General features: G+C 48.5%; 1 protein-coding gene across 1 annotated transcript in view; it reads right to left on the reverse strand.

Annotated features, from left to right (window-relative positions):
- LOC139277901 (dermatan-sulfate epimerase-like protein) overlaps positions 1–16,618 on the reverse strand; it is a 66,144-nt gene extending 49,526 nt beyond the window's left edge. Inside the window, exon 1 of the mRNA XM_070896553.1 lies at positions 14,028–16,618. Within this exon, the coding sequence (XP_070752654.1) occupies positions 14,028–15,016 (989 nt within the window). The 5' untranslated portion in view covers positions 15,017–16,618. The remainder of the gene's footprint in view (positions 1–14,027) is intronic.
- Positions 16,619–17,770: the final 1,152 nt, after the last annotated feature.

A 17,770-nucleotide genomic window follows, 5' to 3' on the forward strand; every position in this document is an offset into this window, starting at 1 on the left:
TGGACCAATCCTGTCACTGCTTTCTAAATGTGCTTCTATTTCATTTTTACTAATTGATTTCAACATTTTCCCCACCACTGATGTCAGGCTATAATTCCCTGTTTCCCCTCTCCCTCCTTTTTTAAAAAGTGGTGTTACATTAGCTGCCCTCCAGTCCAAAGGAACTGATCCAGAGTCAACAGAATGTTGGAAAATGATCACCAATACATCCACTATTTCTAGGGCCAGTTCCTTAAGTACTCTGGGATGCAGCCTATCAGGCCCTGGGGATTTATCAGCCTTCAATCCCATCAATTTCCCTATTGCTACCAGTTTGGTTAGCCCAATCTATATGTAGATTAAAGTCGCGCATGAAAACTGCTGTACCTTTATTGCACGCATCCCTAATTTCTTGTTTGATGCCATTACCAACCTCACGACTACTGTTTGGTGGTCTGTACACAACTCCCACAAGTGTTTTCTGCCCTTTGGTGTTCCGCAGCTCTATCCATACAGATTCCACATCATCCAAGCTAATGTCCTTCTTTACTATTGTATTAATTCCCTCTTTAACCAGCAACGCTATCCTTTTCCTTTCTGTCTATCCTTCCTGAATGTTGAATACCCCTGGATGTTGAGTTCCCAGCCTTGGTCACCCTGGAGCCATATCTCCATAATCCCAATTATATCATATTCGTTAATAGTTGCCTGCGCAATTAATTCATCCACCTTATTACGAATACTCCTTGCAGTGAGACACAGAGCCTTCAGGCTTGTCTTTTTAACACATTTTGTCCCTTTAGAATTTTGTTGTAATGTGGCCCTTTTTGATTTTTGCCTTGGATTGCTCTGCCCTTCACTTTTACTTTTCTTCTTTCTATCTTTTGCTTCTGCCACCATTTCACTTCCCTCTGTCTCCCTGCATAGATTCCCATCCCCCTGCCATATTAGTTTAACCCTTCCCCAACAGCAGTAGCAAACACTCCCCCTAGGACATTGGTTCCGGTCCTGCCCAGGTGCAGACCGTCCAGTTTTTACTAGTCCTACCTCCCCCAAGGGAAAGGATAGAGGTCTTTAAAATGATGATGGAGTTTGATAGAGTAGACATAGAGAACACTTCTAGGGGAGACCAAAACTATAGGCCATATATATAAGATAGTACTGGATGAGCAGAAATTTCCTCCAACTAAATATTCAGAAGACCAAAACCATTATCTTTGGTCTCCGCCATGAATTCTGTTCCCTACCCACCGACTCCATCTCTCTCCTTTGCCACTGTGATAGGCTGAACCAGACTGTTCACAAATACAAAAGCAAAATACTGCGGATGCTGGAATCGAAAATAAAAACAGCAAAATGCTGGAACTCTCAGCGGGTCAGGCAGCATCTGTGGAGAGAAAAACAGAGTTAACGTTTCAGGTCGACGACCCTTCGACAGAACTGGGAATTCCAGAGTTTAGGGCCTTGGCAGCTGAAGGCTACCAATGGTACAGTGAAGAAAATCGGGAATGATGGGTGAGCAGGACTTGATGCGAGTTAGGATATGGACAGCCAAGTTTAAGATTACCTCAAGTTTAAGAGGGTAGAATGTGAGAGGCCGGCCAGGGGAGCGTTGGAATAGTCAAGTCCAGAGGTAACAAAGGCACGGATGAGTGTATCAGCAGCAAATGAGTTGAGGCAGGGGCAGAGACGGGCAATGTTACGGAGGTGGAAATTGGCGGTCTTAGTTATGCTGCGGATATGTGGTCAGCAGCACATCTTGGGGCCAAATAGGATGCCAACGTCGTGAACAGTCACCTCCCCCGTTCAGTGCTTCTTGGCAATCTGTTCTTTTCAAACACTCTCCAGTTCTGACGAAGGGTCATCGACTCAGTTTCTCGCTCCACAGATGCTGCCTGACCCGCCGAGATTTCCAGCATTCTCTGTTGTTATTTCAGATTCCCAGCATCCGCAGTATTTTGCGTTTGGATACGACTACACTGTTTGATTGTAAACACGTCGACTACAGAAAGACTTGGATTTATTTAACGCAGTGACTGTTTGTACTCACGCTTTTCTCTTCCTTCTGTGCCTGTCTCCTCTGGGCCCCGCCCCCGACATCTCCCACCCGAAACTGGATGTAGAAGTGGGGCCACGTTGTGAGAGAGAGGCGGCCGGCGGCAGGGAGAGAGAGATACGGTGGTGGGGGGAGGGGGAGGGGAAGAGAGACATGGGCGGGGGCGGGGTGGAGAGAGAGGGGGGATAGGGAACTCAGATCACGTTTCTCGGAAAGTTCGGTGTGTCAGGGACATCGTTGGAATGGCTGAAAGCCAGAAGTCACGATACTGTCACTATTCACTTCATACCCAATAATCCTGCTAACAGTCCGTGACCCACACACAATGCCACTTCTATGATGGGAGGAGGCTGGGTAAGGTCATGTACTTGCGCTGGGGTAAGGCACTTCGGCTGGGGAGGCAGCACTTGCACTGGGGTAAGGGACTTTGGCTGGAACTTGGTGGCTTTTGCTGGATTGTTTGAGATCTGTCCTCTGTGGCTTCTGAAGTCAGAATGGATCAAATTACAATTTGCAAAGTCACTCAGAACTTGGGCTGGGCGGTTCCAGTTACACATTCCAGAGAAACTTCAGGGTGCAGCTTATCCTCCAAGAGAACCAATCAGCAATAGGTCATGTGATAATGGAGAGCCAATCAGAGACACAGCCAATCAATGGCCCGGTGGCCATTTTATTAGTACAAATAAACACATCCTTTATTTAGCGCCTTTCACGATCTCCAGACATCTCAAAGCGCTTGTCAGCCTATTAAGTACTTTTGGTGTGTCGTCAATGTTGTAATGTGGGAAACGCGGCAGCCAATTTGTGCACAGCAAGCTCCCACAAAAACAATGTGATAATGACCAGACAATTAGTTTTTTTGATTGAGGGATAAATATTGGCCAGAACAGTGGGGATAACACCCCTGTTCTTCTCCTAAATAGTGCCATGGGATCTTTTACGTCCACTTAAGGGAGCAGATGGAGCCTCAGTTTAATGTCTCACCCAAAAGACGGCACCTCCGACAGTACAGCACTCCCACTGCACTGGAGTGTCAGCTTAGATTTTTTTGTGCTCAAGTCCCTGGAGTGGGACGTGAACCCGGAACCTTCTGACTCAAAGACGAGAGTGTGCTACCCACCGAGCCACAGCTGACACTTTCTGCTGGTTGCTACCTGAATGACAGATAGCTTTTTGTTGTGGATGCAAGTTCATCAGCAACTGTGTCGGGTCCGCACAGACCCAACCTGCCGAGCACCGATGGAGAGAAACCTTTCCTCTAAATCAGTGAGTTGACATCAAAGCGACTGCACGGAGGAATTTCTTTCTGAAACATAGAAAATAGGTGCAGGAGCAGGCCATTCGGCCCTTCGAGCCTGCACCGCCATTCAATATGATCATGGTTGATCATGTAACTTCAGTACCCCACTCCTGCTTTCTCTCCATACCCGTGATCCCTTTAGCCGTAAGGGCCACATCTAACTCCCTTTTGAATATATCCAAAGAACTGGACTCAACAACTTTCTGTGGTAGAGAATTCCACAGGTTCACAATTCTCTGGGTGGAAAAGTTTCTCCTCATCTCGGTCCCATATAGCTTACCCCTTATCCTTAGCCTGTGACCCCTGGTTCTGGATTTCCCAAACATTGGGAACATTCTTCTTGCATCTAACCTGTCTAATCCCGTCAGAATTTTATATGCTTCTATGAGATCCCCTCTCATTCTTCTAAATTCCAGTGAGTATAAGCCTAGTCGATCCAGTCTTTCTTCATATGTCAGTCCTGCCATCCCGGGAATCAGTCTGGTGAACCTTTGCTACACTCCCTCAATAGCAAGAATGTCCTTCCTCAGATTAGGAGACTAAAACTGCACACAGTACCCAAGGTGTGATTCCACCAAGGCCCTGTACAACTGCAGCAAGACCTCCCTGCTCCTTTGCTCAAATCCTCTCGCCATGAAGGCCAAATTGCCATTTGCTTTCTGAACTGCCTGCATGCCTACTTTTAATGACTGATGTACCATGACACCTAGGTCTCGTTGCACCTCCCCTCCTACTAATCTGCCTTCCTGCTTTTGTCACCAAAGTGGATAACCTCACATTTATCCACATTAGACTGCACCTGCCATGCATTTGCCCACTCACCTAACCTGTCCAAGTAACCTGTTCCATGGAGAGTCTGTCGTCACTGACATAACGAGGCTGGATTATTTGGAACTGAATGTGGCTTACTTCCAGCATTCAGGTTCTCCTCTGCCCCAATTCAACAGGGCTAAAATTACTTGTGTGACAAATGGCTTTCTCTGTGCGGTGGGAGGTGACAGATCATTTGCATGCGGCTCCGTGTAGCAGAGCCACTCAGATTGGTGTCTGATTAATATCCAGGCAGTAGGTCGTTTCGACTATGAAATAAAGTCAGTGAAAGCATCTCTATTACATCTGCTGCAAATCGGTTGAAAATCTGCAGCAGGTACATACCTTCCACTGACTATTGCATTGGAACACTTGTTACTATTGGTGTTTTATCACCTACATTTCATAGTTTCCATCTGTACCTTTAACGGTGGCATGATGGGGGGCAATTATTACATAGTGCTCAGCGTATACAAGCATCTTAAAGGCACAATTGAACACCACTTTACAACACCAACATGCATTTACATAGTGCCTTCAGCTGTGGCTCCGTGGGTCGCGAGGGCCGAGGGGCAGCACGGGCCAGCCCACACTGCAATATGTGTGCGCACTAGGTCCGTGCAGCAGAGTGGATCTCCAGTCGTCCTGGTTAACCCTTGCCACTGGACAAAGGCCTAGCTCTGTTGAACCCGTGTGGTGGCTGATGTGCAGCGGTCACCACATGTTAAAAAAAGTCTAAGTACAGGCATCTTCCAACCCTTCAGTTGGAGTTCAGGACTGGAACATCGGGTCCTTCATTGAAACATCTGTGACCTCATGTGGAAGCAAGTCATCCTCGTTCGAGGGATCGCCGATGAGTGGGTCGCACACTCCCGCCTCTGAGTCAGAGGGTTGTGGGTTCAACTCCCACTCCCGGGACTTGAGCACATAAATCTAGGCTGACACTTCCAGTGCAGTGCTGAGGGACAGCTACATTGTTGGAGGTGCCGTCTTTCGGACAAGACGTTAAACTGAGGCCCCGTCTGGTCTCGCAAGATCCCATGGCACTATTTCAAAGAAGAGCAGGAGAGTTATCCCCACTGTCCTGGCCAATATTTATCCCTCAATCAACGTAACAAAACAAAATAGATTATCTGGTCATTATCACATTGCTGTTTGTGGGAGCTTGCTGTGCACAAATTGGCTGCTGAGTTTCCTACATTACAATGTGGACCAATTCCCATACCTTGGGAGCCTCTAATCAACAAGAGCAGACATTAACAAAGAGATTCAACACCGCCTCCAGTGCGCCAGTGCAGCCTTCGGCCACCTGAGGAAAAGAGTGTTTGAAGACCAGGCCCTCAAATCTGCCACCAAACTCATGGTCGACAGGGCTGTAGTAATACCCATCCTCCTGTATGGTTCAGAGACATGGACCATGTATAGTAGACACCTCAAGTCGCTGGAGAAATACCATCAACGATGTCTCCGCAAGATCCTACGAATCCCCTGGGAGGACAGACGCACCAACGTTCGCGTCCTCGACCAGGCCAACATCCCCAACATTGAAGCACTGACCACACTTGATCAGCTCCGCTGCGCAGGCCACATTGTTCACATGCCGGAACGATACTCCCAAAGCAAGCGCTCTACTCGGAACTCCTTCACGGCAAACGAGCCAAAAGTGGGCAGAGGAAACGTTACAAGGACACCCTCAAAACCTGCTTGATAAAGTGCAACATCCCCACTGACACCTGGCAGTCCCTGGCCAAAGACCGCCCGAAGTGGAGGAAGTGCATCCGGGAGGGTGCTGAACACCTCGAGCCTCATCGCCGAGAGCATGCAGAAATCAAGTGCAGGCAATGGAAAGAGCGTGCAGCAAACCTGTAACACCCACCCCTTCCCTCGACGACTATCTGTCCCACCTGTGACAGGGACTGTGGCTCTTGTATTGGACTGTTCAGCCACCTGCGAACTCATTTTAAGAGTGGAAGCAAGACTTCCTCGAATCCGAGGGACTGCCTATGATGATGATGCTGTTTGTGGGAGCTTGCTGTGCACAAATTGGCTGCTGTGTTTCAACATTACAACAGTGACTACACTTCAAAAGTACTCAATTTGGCTGTAACGTGCTTTGAGACATCCAATGGTCGTGAAAGGCGCTACATAAATGCAAGTCTTTCTTCCTTTACTGTAGTTAAACATCAGAAGGTGCTTCAAAGGAGCGGTATCAAACCGAATTTGAGATGAGCCACATAAGGAGATATTAGGACAGGTGATCAAAAGCTAGGTCAAAGAGGCATGTTTTAAGGAGCATCTTAAAGGAGGAGAGAGAAGTAGAGAGGGGGAGAGGGTTCGGGAGTGAATTCCAGAGAATCGGACCGACCAAAACAATTAATGTTTTTGATTCTTTAAAATGAACTCATTGATCAACACAATAAAATGATGTCCTGCTGGTTGCAGTGATGACGCTATATGGTTGACATTATGCTCAGAGAAAAAAGCAAAAATTATCACAATCAAATATGTAAAAATGAGATTCATGCGGCTTAGAAGGTGGTGATTCGGCCCACCGTGCGGTTCCCGGCTCTTTGAAAGAGCTATCCAATTAATCCCACTTCCCTGCTCTTTCCCTATAGCCCTTGCAAATGTATTCCTTTCAAGTATATATCTAATTCCCTTTTGAAAGTTACCTCGATCAAATCTCCTCTTGATCATCTCTGCTCGAAGGAAATCAACCCCAGCTTCTCCAGTCTCTCCACATAACAGAAATCCCTCATCCCTGGAACCATTGCAGTAAATCTGCTCTGCACCCTCTCCAAGGCTGTGGCATTCTTTCTGAAGTGTGTTGCCCAGAATTGGACACAATCGCTTAACTGAAGCCAGCGCTTTGTAGAAGGTTTGCCATAACTTCCTTGCATTTGTACTCAATGCCTCTATTTATAAAACCAAGGATCCTGTATGCTCTGTTAACAATCGCATCAACGTGTTCTGCCACCTTCATCGATTTGTGTACGTACAACCCCGGGTCGCTCTTTCCCTGCAGCCCTCTTTAAAATATGCACCATTTAATTTAAATTGCCTTTCCTCATTTTTCCTTTCATGGTCTATTAACTATCTATTTTTTAATTTAATCTTCTTATTGCTTTTGAAACACAGTACACAGATGAAGGGTTGTGTTGTACCAATAGCTGTGCCAATATTTCAAACACCTGGTTAAAAAAAAATTAAAGCTTCACTTTTGGAATCTTGAATTGAGTCTCTTGTGTGCCAGGATTTTCGTAAGATTTGCTCAAGATTCTCTGAGCTAGTGTGAAGTCCAGATAATGGAAGGTTGAAATCATAGGGTCAATAGATTGACCCAATGAACTGAGTCAACATTTTGTGAAGTTTAGGAAGAAGAAAAAAAGAAAAATAACAGACATACTTGCATTTGTATAGCGCCTTTCATGAACTCAGGCCATCCCAAAGTGCTTTACAGTCAATTAAGTACTTTTGAAATGCAGTCACTGTTGTAAGGTATGAGACGCACAGCAAGCTCCCACAAACATGGCCAGATAATCTGTTCTTAATGATGTTGGTTGAGGGATAAATATTGGTGAGGACATCAGGAAGAATTCCCTGCTCTTCTTTGAAATGGGGATCTTTTACGTCCACCCAAGTGGGCAGACATGGCCTCGGTTTAACGTCTCATCCGAAAGACAGTGACAGGGCAGCACTCCCTCAGTACTCAGATAGACAGAGTGTGTGTATAGATCACAAAGAGGCTGAATAGACGTGGAAAGAAATTAAGTGGCAAAATAATGAGAAGAATAAAGTTGAGAAACAGGAGTAAGGACAGTTATTTTATAATCCATTTCGCACATACATGTTATCCAGAAACCTCGGGACCTGGCCTGTTCTGGATAAGGGATTTTTCCGGACGAGAGGTGGTCACGTTAAATTGGATGGTACAGGTACTGTACCATCCAAGGGGATATCAGGGCTGGCTTTGGGCTGGGAGTTTGGCAGAGAGATCATGCAGAGGGAGGGCAGTGGATCGCGGGGTCAGGCCAGCGATTGTGGGAGGCGGCAGCGAGGAAGGACTTCAATTTGTTCATGTCGAAGTTTTGCGCATGCGCCACCCGGTGGCCGGGAATGGTTCTGGACCAGGGGCGGTTCTGGATAAGGGAGTTCTGGATAAGTGAGTTCTGGATAAGGGAGGTTCAAGCTGTATTAAGTATTTAGAATTTTTGAGTCGAGTTGTGAGTCATATTAAGTTAAATATTAAGAGCTGTGGGGAAAGGGCAGGAAGCGTGGGACTAATTGGATCGCTCGTTTAAAGAGCCGGCAGAGGCATGATGGGCTGAATGGCCGCCTTTTTGTGCTGTTTCCTAGTTTTTTTTTAATTCAAGGCAAATTATGCTTTTATTGCTTATCATCAAGTATGGATGTCAGATGTGCCAAGTGTCATCATTTACTGGTGAGTATCAGAAGATTTGAAACTCACGGCATAGTTTGACAAAAATATTCCAAATCCCACTAATCCCTAAATTGTGCACGGTTTTATGTTTGAGTACACAGCCTTGGGTGACAGTGTCTTTTGCGTGCTGGATCCCACCCCCACCACTCCCCCTCCCCATCACCCCCCACCCCTTTAATTCTAGTGTCTGAATTTGGGATAAAAACTGCCCAGATCGGACATTTGAAATGAAAACAGGGCACTGGATATACACAGCAGGCTCACAAGCATCTGAAAATGTGATCCTGACAAGGCTTCTTCGGCAGCACCTCCCAAACGCGACCTCACCCACCTAGAACGACAAGGGCAGCAAGCGCATGGGAGCACCACCACCTCTAAGTTCCCTTCCAAGACACGCACCATCCTGACTTGGAAATATATTGGCCGTTCCTTAATCGTCACTGGGTCCAAATCCTGGAACTCCCTCCCTAACACCATTGTGGGAGCACCTTCACCACATGGACTGCAGCTGTTCAAGAAGGTGGCTCAACACCACCTTCTCAAGGGCAATTAGGGATGGGCAATAAATGCTGGCCTTGCCGGCGACGCCCACATCCTGAAACAAATTTTTTAAAACTTCCATGGGCCTCACCGCTTGAACTCCTCCCACTTCTGCTCCCTCCTTTGTCACCAGCCTCGTAGTTTGTCCAGGTATTGGTGAGGTCACACCTGGAATACTGCGTTAAGTATTGGTTTCCATATTTACGAAGGGATATACTTGCATTGGAGGCTGTTCAGAGAAGGTTCACGAGGTTGATTCTGGAGATGAGGGGGTTGACCTATGAGGAAAGGTTGGGCCTCTACTCATTGGAATTCAGAAGAATGAGAGGTGATCTTATCGAAACGTATAAGATTATGAGGGAGCTTGACAAGGTGGATGCAGAGAGGATGTTTCCACTGATGGGGGAGACTAGAACTAGAGGGCATGATCTTAGAATAAGGGGCCACCCATTTAAAACTGAGATGAGAAGAAATTTCTTCTCAGAGGATTGTAAATCTGTGAAATTCGCTGCCTCAGAGAGCTGTGGAAGCTGGGACATTGAATAAATTTAACACAGAAATAGACAGTTTCTTAGCCAATAAAGGAATAAGTGGTTATGGGGAGCGGGCGGGGAAGTGGACCTGAGTCCATGATCAGATCAGCCATGATCGTATTAAATGGCGGAGCAAGCTCGAGGGGCCTTATGGCCTACTCCTGCTCCTATTTCTTATGCTCTTATGGTCTTATGAATCGGCACAGATGCGATGGGCCGAATGGGCTCCTTCTGTGCCATAAATTTCTACTGTTCTATGATAATTGAGCTCATTCTCCCCGGCATCCTGGTTTTCATCTCAACTTTGGCAACTTCAGGCATTTGTTATCGTCCCATTTTCCTGCCAATTTCTTCCATTCGACTTCTGCCTCATTCCTTTCTATTTTGGAACTGCTTTTTAAAAAAATAATCTTTCTGCTGATTTTCCACTGCTAGACAGAGACTATCTTTGTAACCCATCTCGTACTTTCCTCAACTCCATTCAACGAAACGGCGTTCACTGCTTATTAAACCCAATAACAGGTATTTTTGGGTGCAGTTTTGCTGGCAAAACAAATCGCAGATTGGTGACTATAGTGTCTATGTGCAGGCAGCAATATAAGAACATAAGAAATAGGAGCAGGAGTATGCCATTCGGCCCCTCGAGCCTGCTCCACCATTTAATATGATCATGGCTGATCTGATCATGGACTCAGTTCCACTTCCCTGCCCGCTCCCCATAACCCTTTACTCCCTTATCGCTCAAAAATTTGTCTATCTCTGCCTTAAATATATTCAATGACCCAGCCTCCACAGCTCTCTGGGGCAGTGAATTCCATAGATTTACAAACCTCTGAGAGAAGAAATTTCTCATCTCAGTTTTAAATGAACGGCCCCTTATTCTGAGACTGTAGCCCATAGTTTTAGTTTCCCCGATGAGTGGAAATATCCTCTCTGCGTCCACCTTGTCAAGCCTCCACATTATCTTATAAGTTTCAATAAGATCACCTGAACTCCAATGTGGATAGGCCCAACCTACTCAACCTAGACCACTGGACCAAGGCCCAGCTCTGTCAAGCCCGTGCGGTGGCTGGTGTGCAATGGCCACCACACGTTAAAAAAATCCACGCACAGGCATCTTCCCCCCTTCACGGTGTAGTTCGGGATCTGGAATGTTAGGTCCTTCATTGAAACACCTGTGAACACATCCCTTTTTGGCGTGGTAGCAAGTCATCCTCGATACGAGGGACTGCCTATGATGATGATGATCCTCATAAGTCGACCCCCTCATCTCCGGAATTAACCTAGTGAACCTTCTCGGAACAGCTTCCAATGCAAGAATATCCTTCCTTAAATACGAAGACCAAAACTGTACGCAGTATTCGAGGTGTGGCCTTACCAATGCCCTGAACAGTTGTAGCAGGACTGCTCTGCTTTTATACTCTATCCCCTTTGCAATAAAGGGCAACATTCCATTTGCCTTCCTGATTACTTGCTGTACCTGCATACTAACTTTTTGTGTTTCATGCACTTTGCAATTTTTCTCCATTTAAAATTATAATTTGCTTCTCTATTATTTTTGTGGGTAGCACTCTCGCCTCTGAGCCAGAGCCTCATGGGTTCAAGTCCCACACCAGAAATATGAAGCACATAATCCAGGCTGACACTCCAGTGCCAGTACTGAGGGAGTGCTGCACTGTCAGAGGCGCCGCCCTTTTAGATATGACGTTAAAACCGAGGCCCCGTCTGCTCTCTCAGGCGGATGTAAAACATCCTGTGGCCACCATAGCAAAGAAGAGCAGGGGAGCTATCCAATATGGCCAATATTTATCCCTTAATCAACATCGCTTAAACAGATTATCTGGTCATTATCGCATTGCTGCTTGTGGAGCCTTGCTGTGCACAAATTGGCTGCCGCATTTCCCACAACACAACAGTAATATTTCAAAGTTATTTTATTAGCTGTGAAGAAAGCACAACCCTGCCTGTGACAGTTACATTTTAAAGGTTTTCAGAAGGAGAGGATTCACATTCAAAAAACATTTCACTTATTATTTTGGTATCTTTGGAAAGTATCCAGAAGCTCTTGTACAGCCCCTGAAGCACATCAAAAATCCAGTCTGTCCGGCAGTATAGTTGCTTTCTAAGTGGTGTCAAACTGCCTCCTCCAGGTGCCTAACAATCCCTCCTCCTGAAAGTGATTTGGGAATCACTCACGTTATACTTTGAAAACTGCATTAGAAACGTGCTCCTTGTGCTCGTGGTCAACATACAGCACAGAAAGTGAGATGGACTAGAGAGCAAGGCAGAGACGCCCATGATTGTAACCTATGCAACCGGTGAGAATGGGTCTCAGTTGCCTGTTTTAAAGACCGCCCAATTTTCCACTTCAGTGGAACCAAAGATCCAGAGGGGTGTAAATCGGGCGTCCAACCCGAACACGCCTCATTCTGGCCGGGCACGTTCAGTCAAATGTGGGGCTTAAGTGGGAGCTAGAAAAAGATGTGGAGCGAGAGATGGCAAAGAGGATAGAGACAGAATGATACAGGAATAAACGGCATTAGGAAAGAATATTGTAGTTCCTCTGGCCAATCCCAGTGCTCATTCCACATGTCATATCACGCAATGCCTCACTACCAATGTTTGATTCAGGTACTTAGCCAATTCTCTCTTGAATTTGCTGATATTTTGAGCCCGAATGAACCTGCTGATCCTCGTTGAATTAAACTTTGGAACTTGAGTGCACACTCCCTCATTCCAGTCCTGCTACCAAACACTTGATACCATCCTATACCCCAGCCCATCCTATACCCCAATCTATCCTACACCCCAACACATCCTACACCCCAACACATCCTACACCCCAACCCATTCTACACCCTAACCCATCTTACATCCCAACCCATTCTACACCCTAACCCATCTTAAACCCCCACCCATCCTACACCTTAACCCATCCTACACCCCAACCTATCCTACACCCCAATCCATCCTACACCCCAATCCATCCTACACCTTAACCCATCCTATACTCCAGCCCATCCTACATCCCAAACCATAAGAACATAAGAACATAAGAATTAGGAACAGGAGTAGGCCATCTAGCCCCTTGAGCCTGCTCCGCCATTCAACTTACACCCCCTCCTACACCCCAACCCATCCTACACCCTAACCCATCCTACACCCTAACCCATCCTATACTCCAACCCATCCTACACCCCAACCCATTCTACACCCCAACCTATCCTACACCCCAACCTATCCTACACCCCAACCTATCCTATACCCCAACCCATCTTACTGCCTCAACACATCTTACGACCTATGACAACACATTTTCCAATGTGCTGCAAACACAACCTGCTGTTTTGTTTGAAGCTTGAAGTTTGATGATCTTGATACAGCCAATCACTTAATGACTGTGATTTTTACAATGATGTATTCCCAGCAAACACTATAAAAAGGTGTAAGTTAATCAGAAGAGACCAGACCTCCCCTTGCATATCGATGCAGTAACTGTAACCTCACTAATTTTTGTTTCGAATACTTTTGGTTTTGTATTTCAGCAATAGTAATATTGGTCTTCCCGGGCCAATTGGAAACACGGTGATCGCTAGTATTAATAAATGGACCATAAATAAACAAGGATAAAGTTAAAAGGAATAGGAACAGGAGTAGGCTATTCAGCCCCTCGAGCCAGTTCCACCATTCAATTAGAATGATCTGTATCTTAACTCCATCTACCACCTTGTTTCTGTAACCCTTAATACCCTTGCCAAACAGAAATCTATCAATCTCAGTTCGAATCATAGAACGGTTACAGCACAGAAGGAGGCCATTTGGCCCGTCGAGCCCGTGCCGGCTCTCTCCATGAGCACTTCAGCTAGTCCCACTCCCCCGCCCTTTCCCCATAGCCCTGTAAATGGTTTTCTTATCCAACTCCCTTTTGAAAGCCACGATTGAGTCTGCCCCCACCACGCTTTCAGGCCGTGCATTCCAGATCCTAACCACTCGCTGCCTAAAAAAGTTTTTCCCCACGTCTTATATCCTTCTGCCAATCACCTTAAATCCGTGTCCTCGGGTTCTCGACCCTTCCGCCAATGGGGACAGTCTCTCTCTATCTGCTCTGTCCAGACCCCTCATGATTTTGAACACCTCGATCAAATCTCCTCTCAACCTTCTCTGCTCTGAAGAGAACAACCCCAGCTTCTCCAGTCTATCCACGTAACCGAAGTCCCTCATCCCTGGAAGCAATCTCATACATTCTCTGACATTTGCAAATGACCCCCCAGCCTCAACACTTTTCTGAACACCCCAATATGTTAAAGTTGCATCATTTTACATCAAGAAGAAATAATTTCGGAGGCAGGTGGGAAAGTTATTACAAACCTGTCCAAGAAAACTAGCTGGCTCTCTGGCCCATAGAACCAGTTGTAGTTGGAGTCGGCGATGCCCACACTCCTCTGGAAACCGGGCAACAGGGTGGCATAGTAAAACCAGAAGTGCTGCTTCAACCAGGGGCTGCCGGTGTGGTTCAGCTGGAAGTGCCGCAGGGCCAGGAAAACGTACTGGGTGATGGACTTGGACGTGTAGCTGCCGTAAGCCACCCCTTCGTCCAGGGAGCCATCCACGACGTGGTCAAGCAGGAAGAGGGTCTTCTCCATCACGTCGATAGCGATCTGCTTGCAGAGCAGGGCGCTCTGGGGCTGGTGAGGGGTTAGCACCAGGGCCCCCGTCAGCAGGGCCAGGAAGTTGGTGGCCTGGTGGTTGTGCAGGAAGTGCTTGCCCCAGGCTCGGTACTTGGAGAACTCAAAGAGCTCTTCGGTCACGCTCTGGATCTTGCCCAGGTAGGCCTTCCTCCTGGGGGTGTCGAGGAAGGGGTAGAGGAAGTCGAAGGCGGTGGCGAAGCCCGTCAGGGAGTGGGCCAGCGGCACCTCGTCGTTGGGCGCCACCCGCACCTGCCAGTGGGGGTAGGCGGACATCCTGTCCAGGTAGTCCAGGGCAAAGTCCAGGGCGGCATGGTCCTCGGGGAAGAGGAGGCAGTAGAGGGCCAGCACCCCCAGGTTGTTGCCATAGACCTCGTTCCACTTGGCCGAGAAGGTCAGGTGGTCTGCAGGGGGCAGGTAGAAGGTGGTTTTGGCCAGCATGGTCCTCACCGCGTTCCTGATGGCCCGGGTGATGGGCGTGTGGCTGGTATGGGACCTCTGGCGCAGGGTCTTGATGTCCCGGGGGTCGAAGTAGAGGAGAGGGTGAGGAGAACGGTGAAGCTCGCCCCGTTGCTCGTCCGACAAGCCGCTGCGGTCCCAGTAGACGTCCTTGTCGCCCAGCCCCGGCCAGACACAAGCCAAGAGCAGCAAGGGGCTCACGATTAACGCCATGTCACATCTCCACTCGGGTCAGCCCGCTGCCGCTGTGCCTGTGCTGGCTGGGGGTGGCCCCCGCACTGGAGATCCGAGCGATGGAGAGGGAGGGGAGGGAGAGGGAAGGGAAGGGGGACATCAGACACACAGCTGACTGGCGGCTCCTGCGGCTCCCGGATCACCAACTCCTCCACAACACAGCAACGCTGCATCTGCCCGGAGCCCCGTCCCAAACTTTACAGCCAGGTCCCCAGGGCTGCTCCCCATCGCCCGGCGTCTCCTCCCACCCTCTGGCTGTCTCTCTCCCTCTCTCTCTCTCTCTCTCTCCTCCTCCCACTCTCAGGCTGTCTCTCTCCCTCTCTCCACTCTCTCTCTCTCTCTCTGTCTCTCTCCCTCTCTCCCTCTAGCTGGCTCTCTCCCTCTCTCCACTCTCTCTCTCTTTCTCTCTGTCTCTCTCCCTCTCTCTCTCCTCCTCCCACCCTCTGGCTGTCTCTCTCCCTCTCCCCTCTCTCTGTCTCTCTCCCTCTCTCTCCTCCTCCTCCCACTCTCAGGCTGGCTCTCTCCACTCTCTCTCTGTCTCTCTCCCTCTCTCTCTCCTCCTCCCACTCTCAGGCTGGCTCTCTCCCTCTCTCCACTCTCTCTCTCTCTCTCCTCCTCCTCCCACTCTCAGGCTGGCTCTCTCCCTCTCTCCACTCTCTCTCTCTCTCTCCTCCTCCCACTCTCAAGCTGGCTCTCTCCTCCTCCCACTCTCAGGCTGGCTCTCTCCCTCTCTCCACTCTCTCTCTCTCCTCTCCCTCTCTCCTCCTCTCTCTCTCTCTCTCTTTCCTCCATTCTCTTTCTCTCTGTCTCTGTCTCTCTCTCTCTCCTTCCTTCTCTCTGTCTCTGTCTCTCCTCCTCTTCCCCTCTCTCTCTCCTCCCAGTCCGATCCAACCCTCCTCCTCCTCTCGCTCTTTCACCTTCTCTGTCTCTCTCCGTCTCTCTCTCTTGCCTTCTCTCCCTTCTATCTCCTTTTCTCGCTGTCTCTCCTTTCACTCACGTTCTCTCTCTTCAGCCTTTTTCTCCTGCCTTCACTCTCTCTCCCCCACTTCTCTCTCCTTTCTGGATGACCAGCTTTAGTTCCTGCCCAACAAATCGGTCGGGTTAGTTGTTTTTTTCTCCCGTCTCTCCTTCCACAAGTGGGAATAGTCTGTGTGCTGGATGTCTGTGCAGGGATTATGGTCTGTGTGTTTGTGCTGGGAGCAGGGGCTGTATGTGTGCTGGGAGCAGGGACTGTGTGTGTACTGAGATTAGGATGTGTGTGTGTGCTGGGGGCAGGGTGCGTGTGTGCTGGGGCAGGGTCTGTGTGTGTACTGGGAGCAGGGGCTGTGTGTGTGCTGGGAGCAGGGTCTGTGTGTGTGCTGGGGACAGGGTCTGTGTGTGTGCTGGGATTAGGGTCTCTGTGCTGGGAGCAGGGGCTGTGTGTGTGCTGGGATTAGGGGCTGTGTGGGTGCTGGGAGCAGGGTGTGTGTGTGTGCTGGGAGCAGGGTCTGTGTGTGTGCTGGGAGCAGGGTGTGTGTGTGCGTGCTGGGGACAGCGTCTGTGTGTGTGCTGAGATTAGGGTCTCTGTGCTGGGAGCAGGGGCTGTGTGTGTGCTGGGATTAGGGTCTCTGTGCTGGGAGCAGGGGTTGTGTGTGTGCTGGGATTAGGGGCTGTTTGTGTGCTGGGACTAGGGTGTGTGTGTGTGCTGGGAGCAGGGTCTGAGTATGTGCTGGGAGCAGGATGTATGTGTGTGCTGGGAGCAGGGTCTGTGTGCTTGGAGCAGGGGCTGTGTGTGTGCTGGGATTAGGTTGTGTGTGTGCTGGGAGCAGGGTCTCTGTGTGTGCTTGGATTGGAGTCTCTGCTGGGAGCAGGGTCTTTCTGTGCGGACAGCAATCTCTGCCCGTGCTGGGATGTCTCTCAGGTTCAGTGATAGCCGGGTTTTATCTCCTCCCGGGAGCCGCCTCCCTCCCCCAACAAACTAAGTCTCCGAAAGCCAGCGGGGGAAGCCGCGTTTCAGGGGCTCAACCTTTGCAACTTGCTTCCGTGAAGTTGCCAAACTTCTTTTTAGAAATCTGTAGAAGGATTCCCGGCAGCCTGGAACTTCTGGCCCGGTCAGACCCAGACCCAGCCCTTCACTGTCTGCGTGTGATCCACCAACATCTCTCCCCCTGTCTCTCTCTCCCTCTCTCGGATTGTTCACTCTTCCGCCAAGACAAGAGTCCTGTCACACACATGTTACAAACTTCAGCTACTTTCTGTAGATTGCTTGAAACCTTCAGACTTTTATTTTCCAAAAAAAAAATGCTTTTTTTTGCTCTGATCCTGTATTTGTTTAAAAAAAATCCTCTGCGATAGTGTGACTTCAGAAAATCCGAATGATTCCAAACATTTAACTTGTTTCTTTTTAACTTATATGGTTGGATTGGAGAGGGATCAGTGAGGAGAAGGCAGAAGAGGGCGCTGCCAATGTCTCAACCTGCAAACCGAACAATAATAAAATCTGGAGTGTCCCTTTCACACTGCAATCCGCACAAAACCCACTGCCCGTCTCTCTGCTGCAATGCAATCGCCTCTATCTCATCCCGACAGCTCTTACTAAACATTGAAACCGCTCTGCTGCTCTCACGACAGCGCTATCTGTGTCCAACCACTTGCATTTATAAAGCGCCTTGCACCTCGTAAAACGTTCCAAGGCACGTCATAAGAACGTGATCAGAAAAAAAATGACACCCAGTCACAAAGGGAGTTCGATGT

The sequence above is a fragment of the Pristiophorus japonicus genome, chromosome 1 (assembly GCF_044704955.1).
Source record: "Pristiophorus japonicus isolate sPriJap1 chromosome 1, sPriJap1.hap1, whole genome shotgun sequence".
NCBI classification, from domain to species: Eukaryota; Metazoa; Chordata; class Chondrichthyes; family Pristiophoridae; genus Pristiophorus; species Pristiophorus japonicus.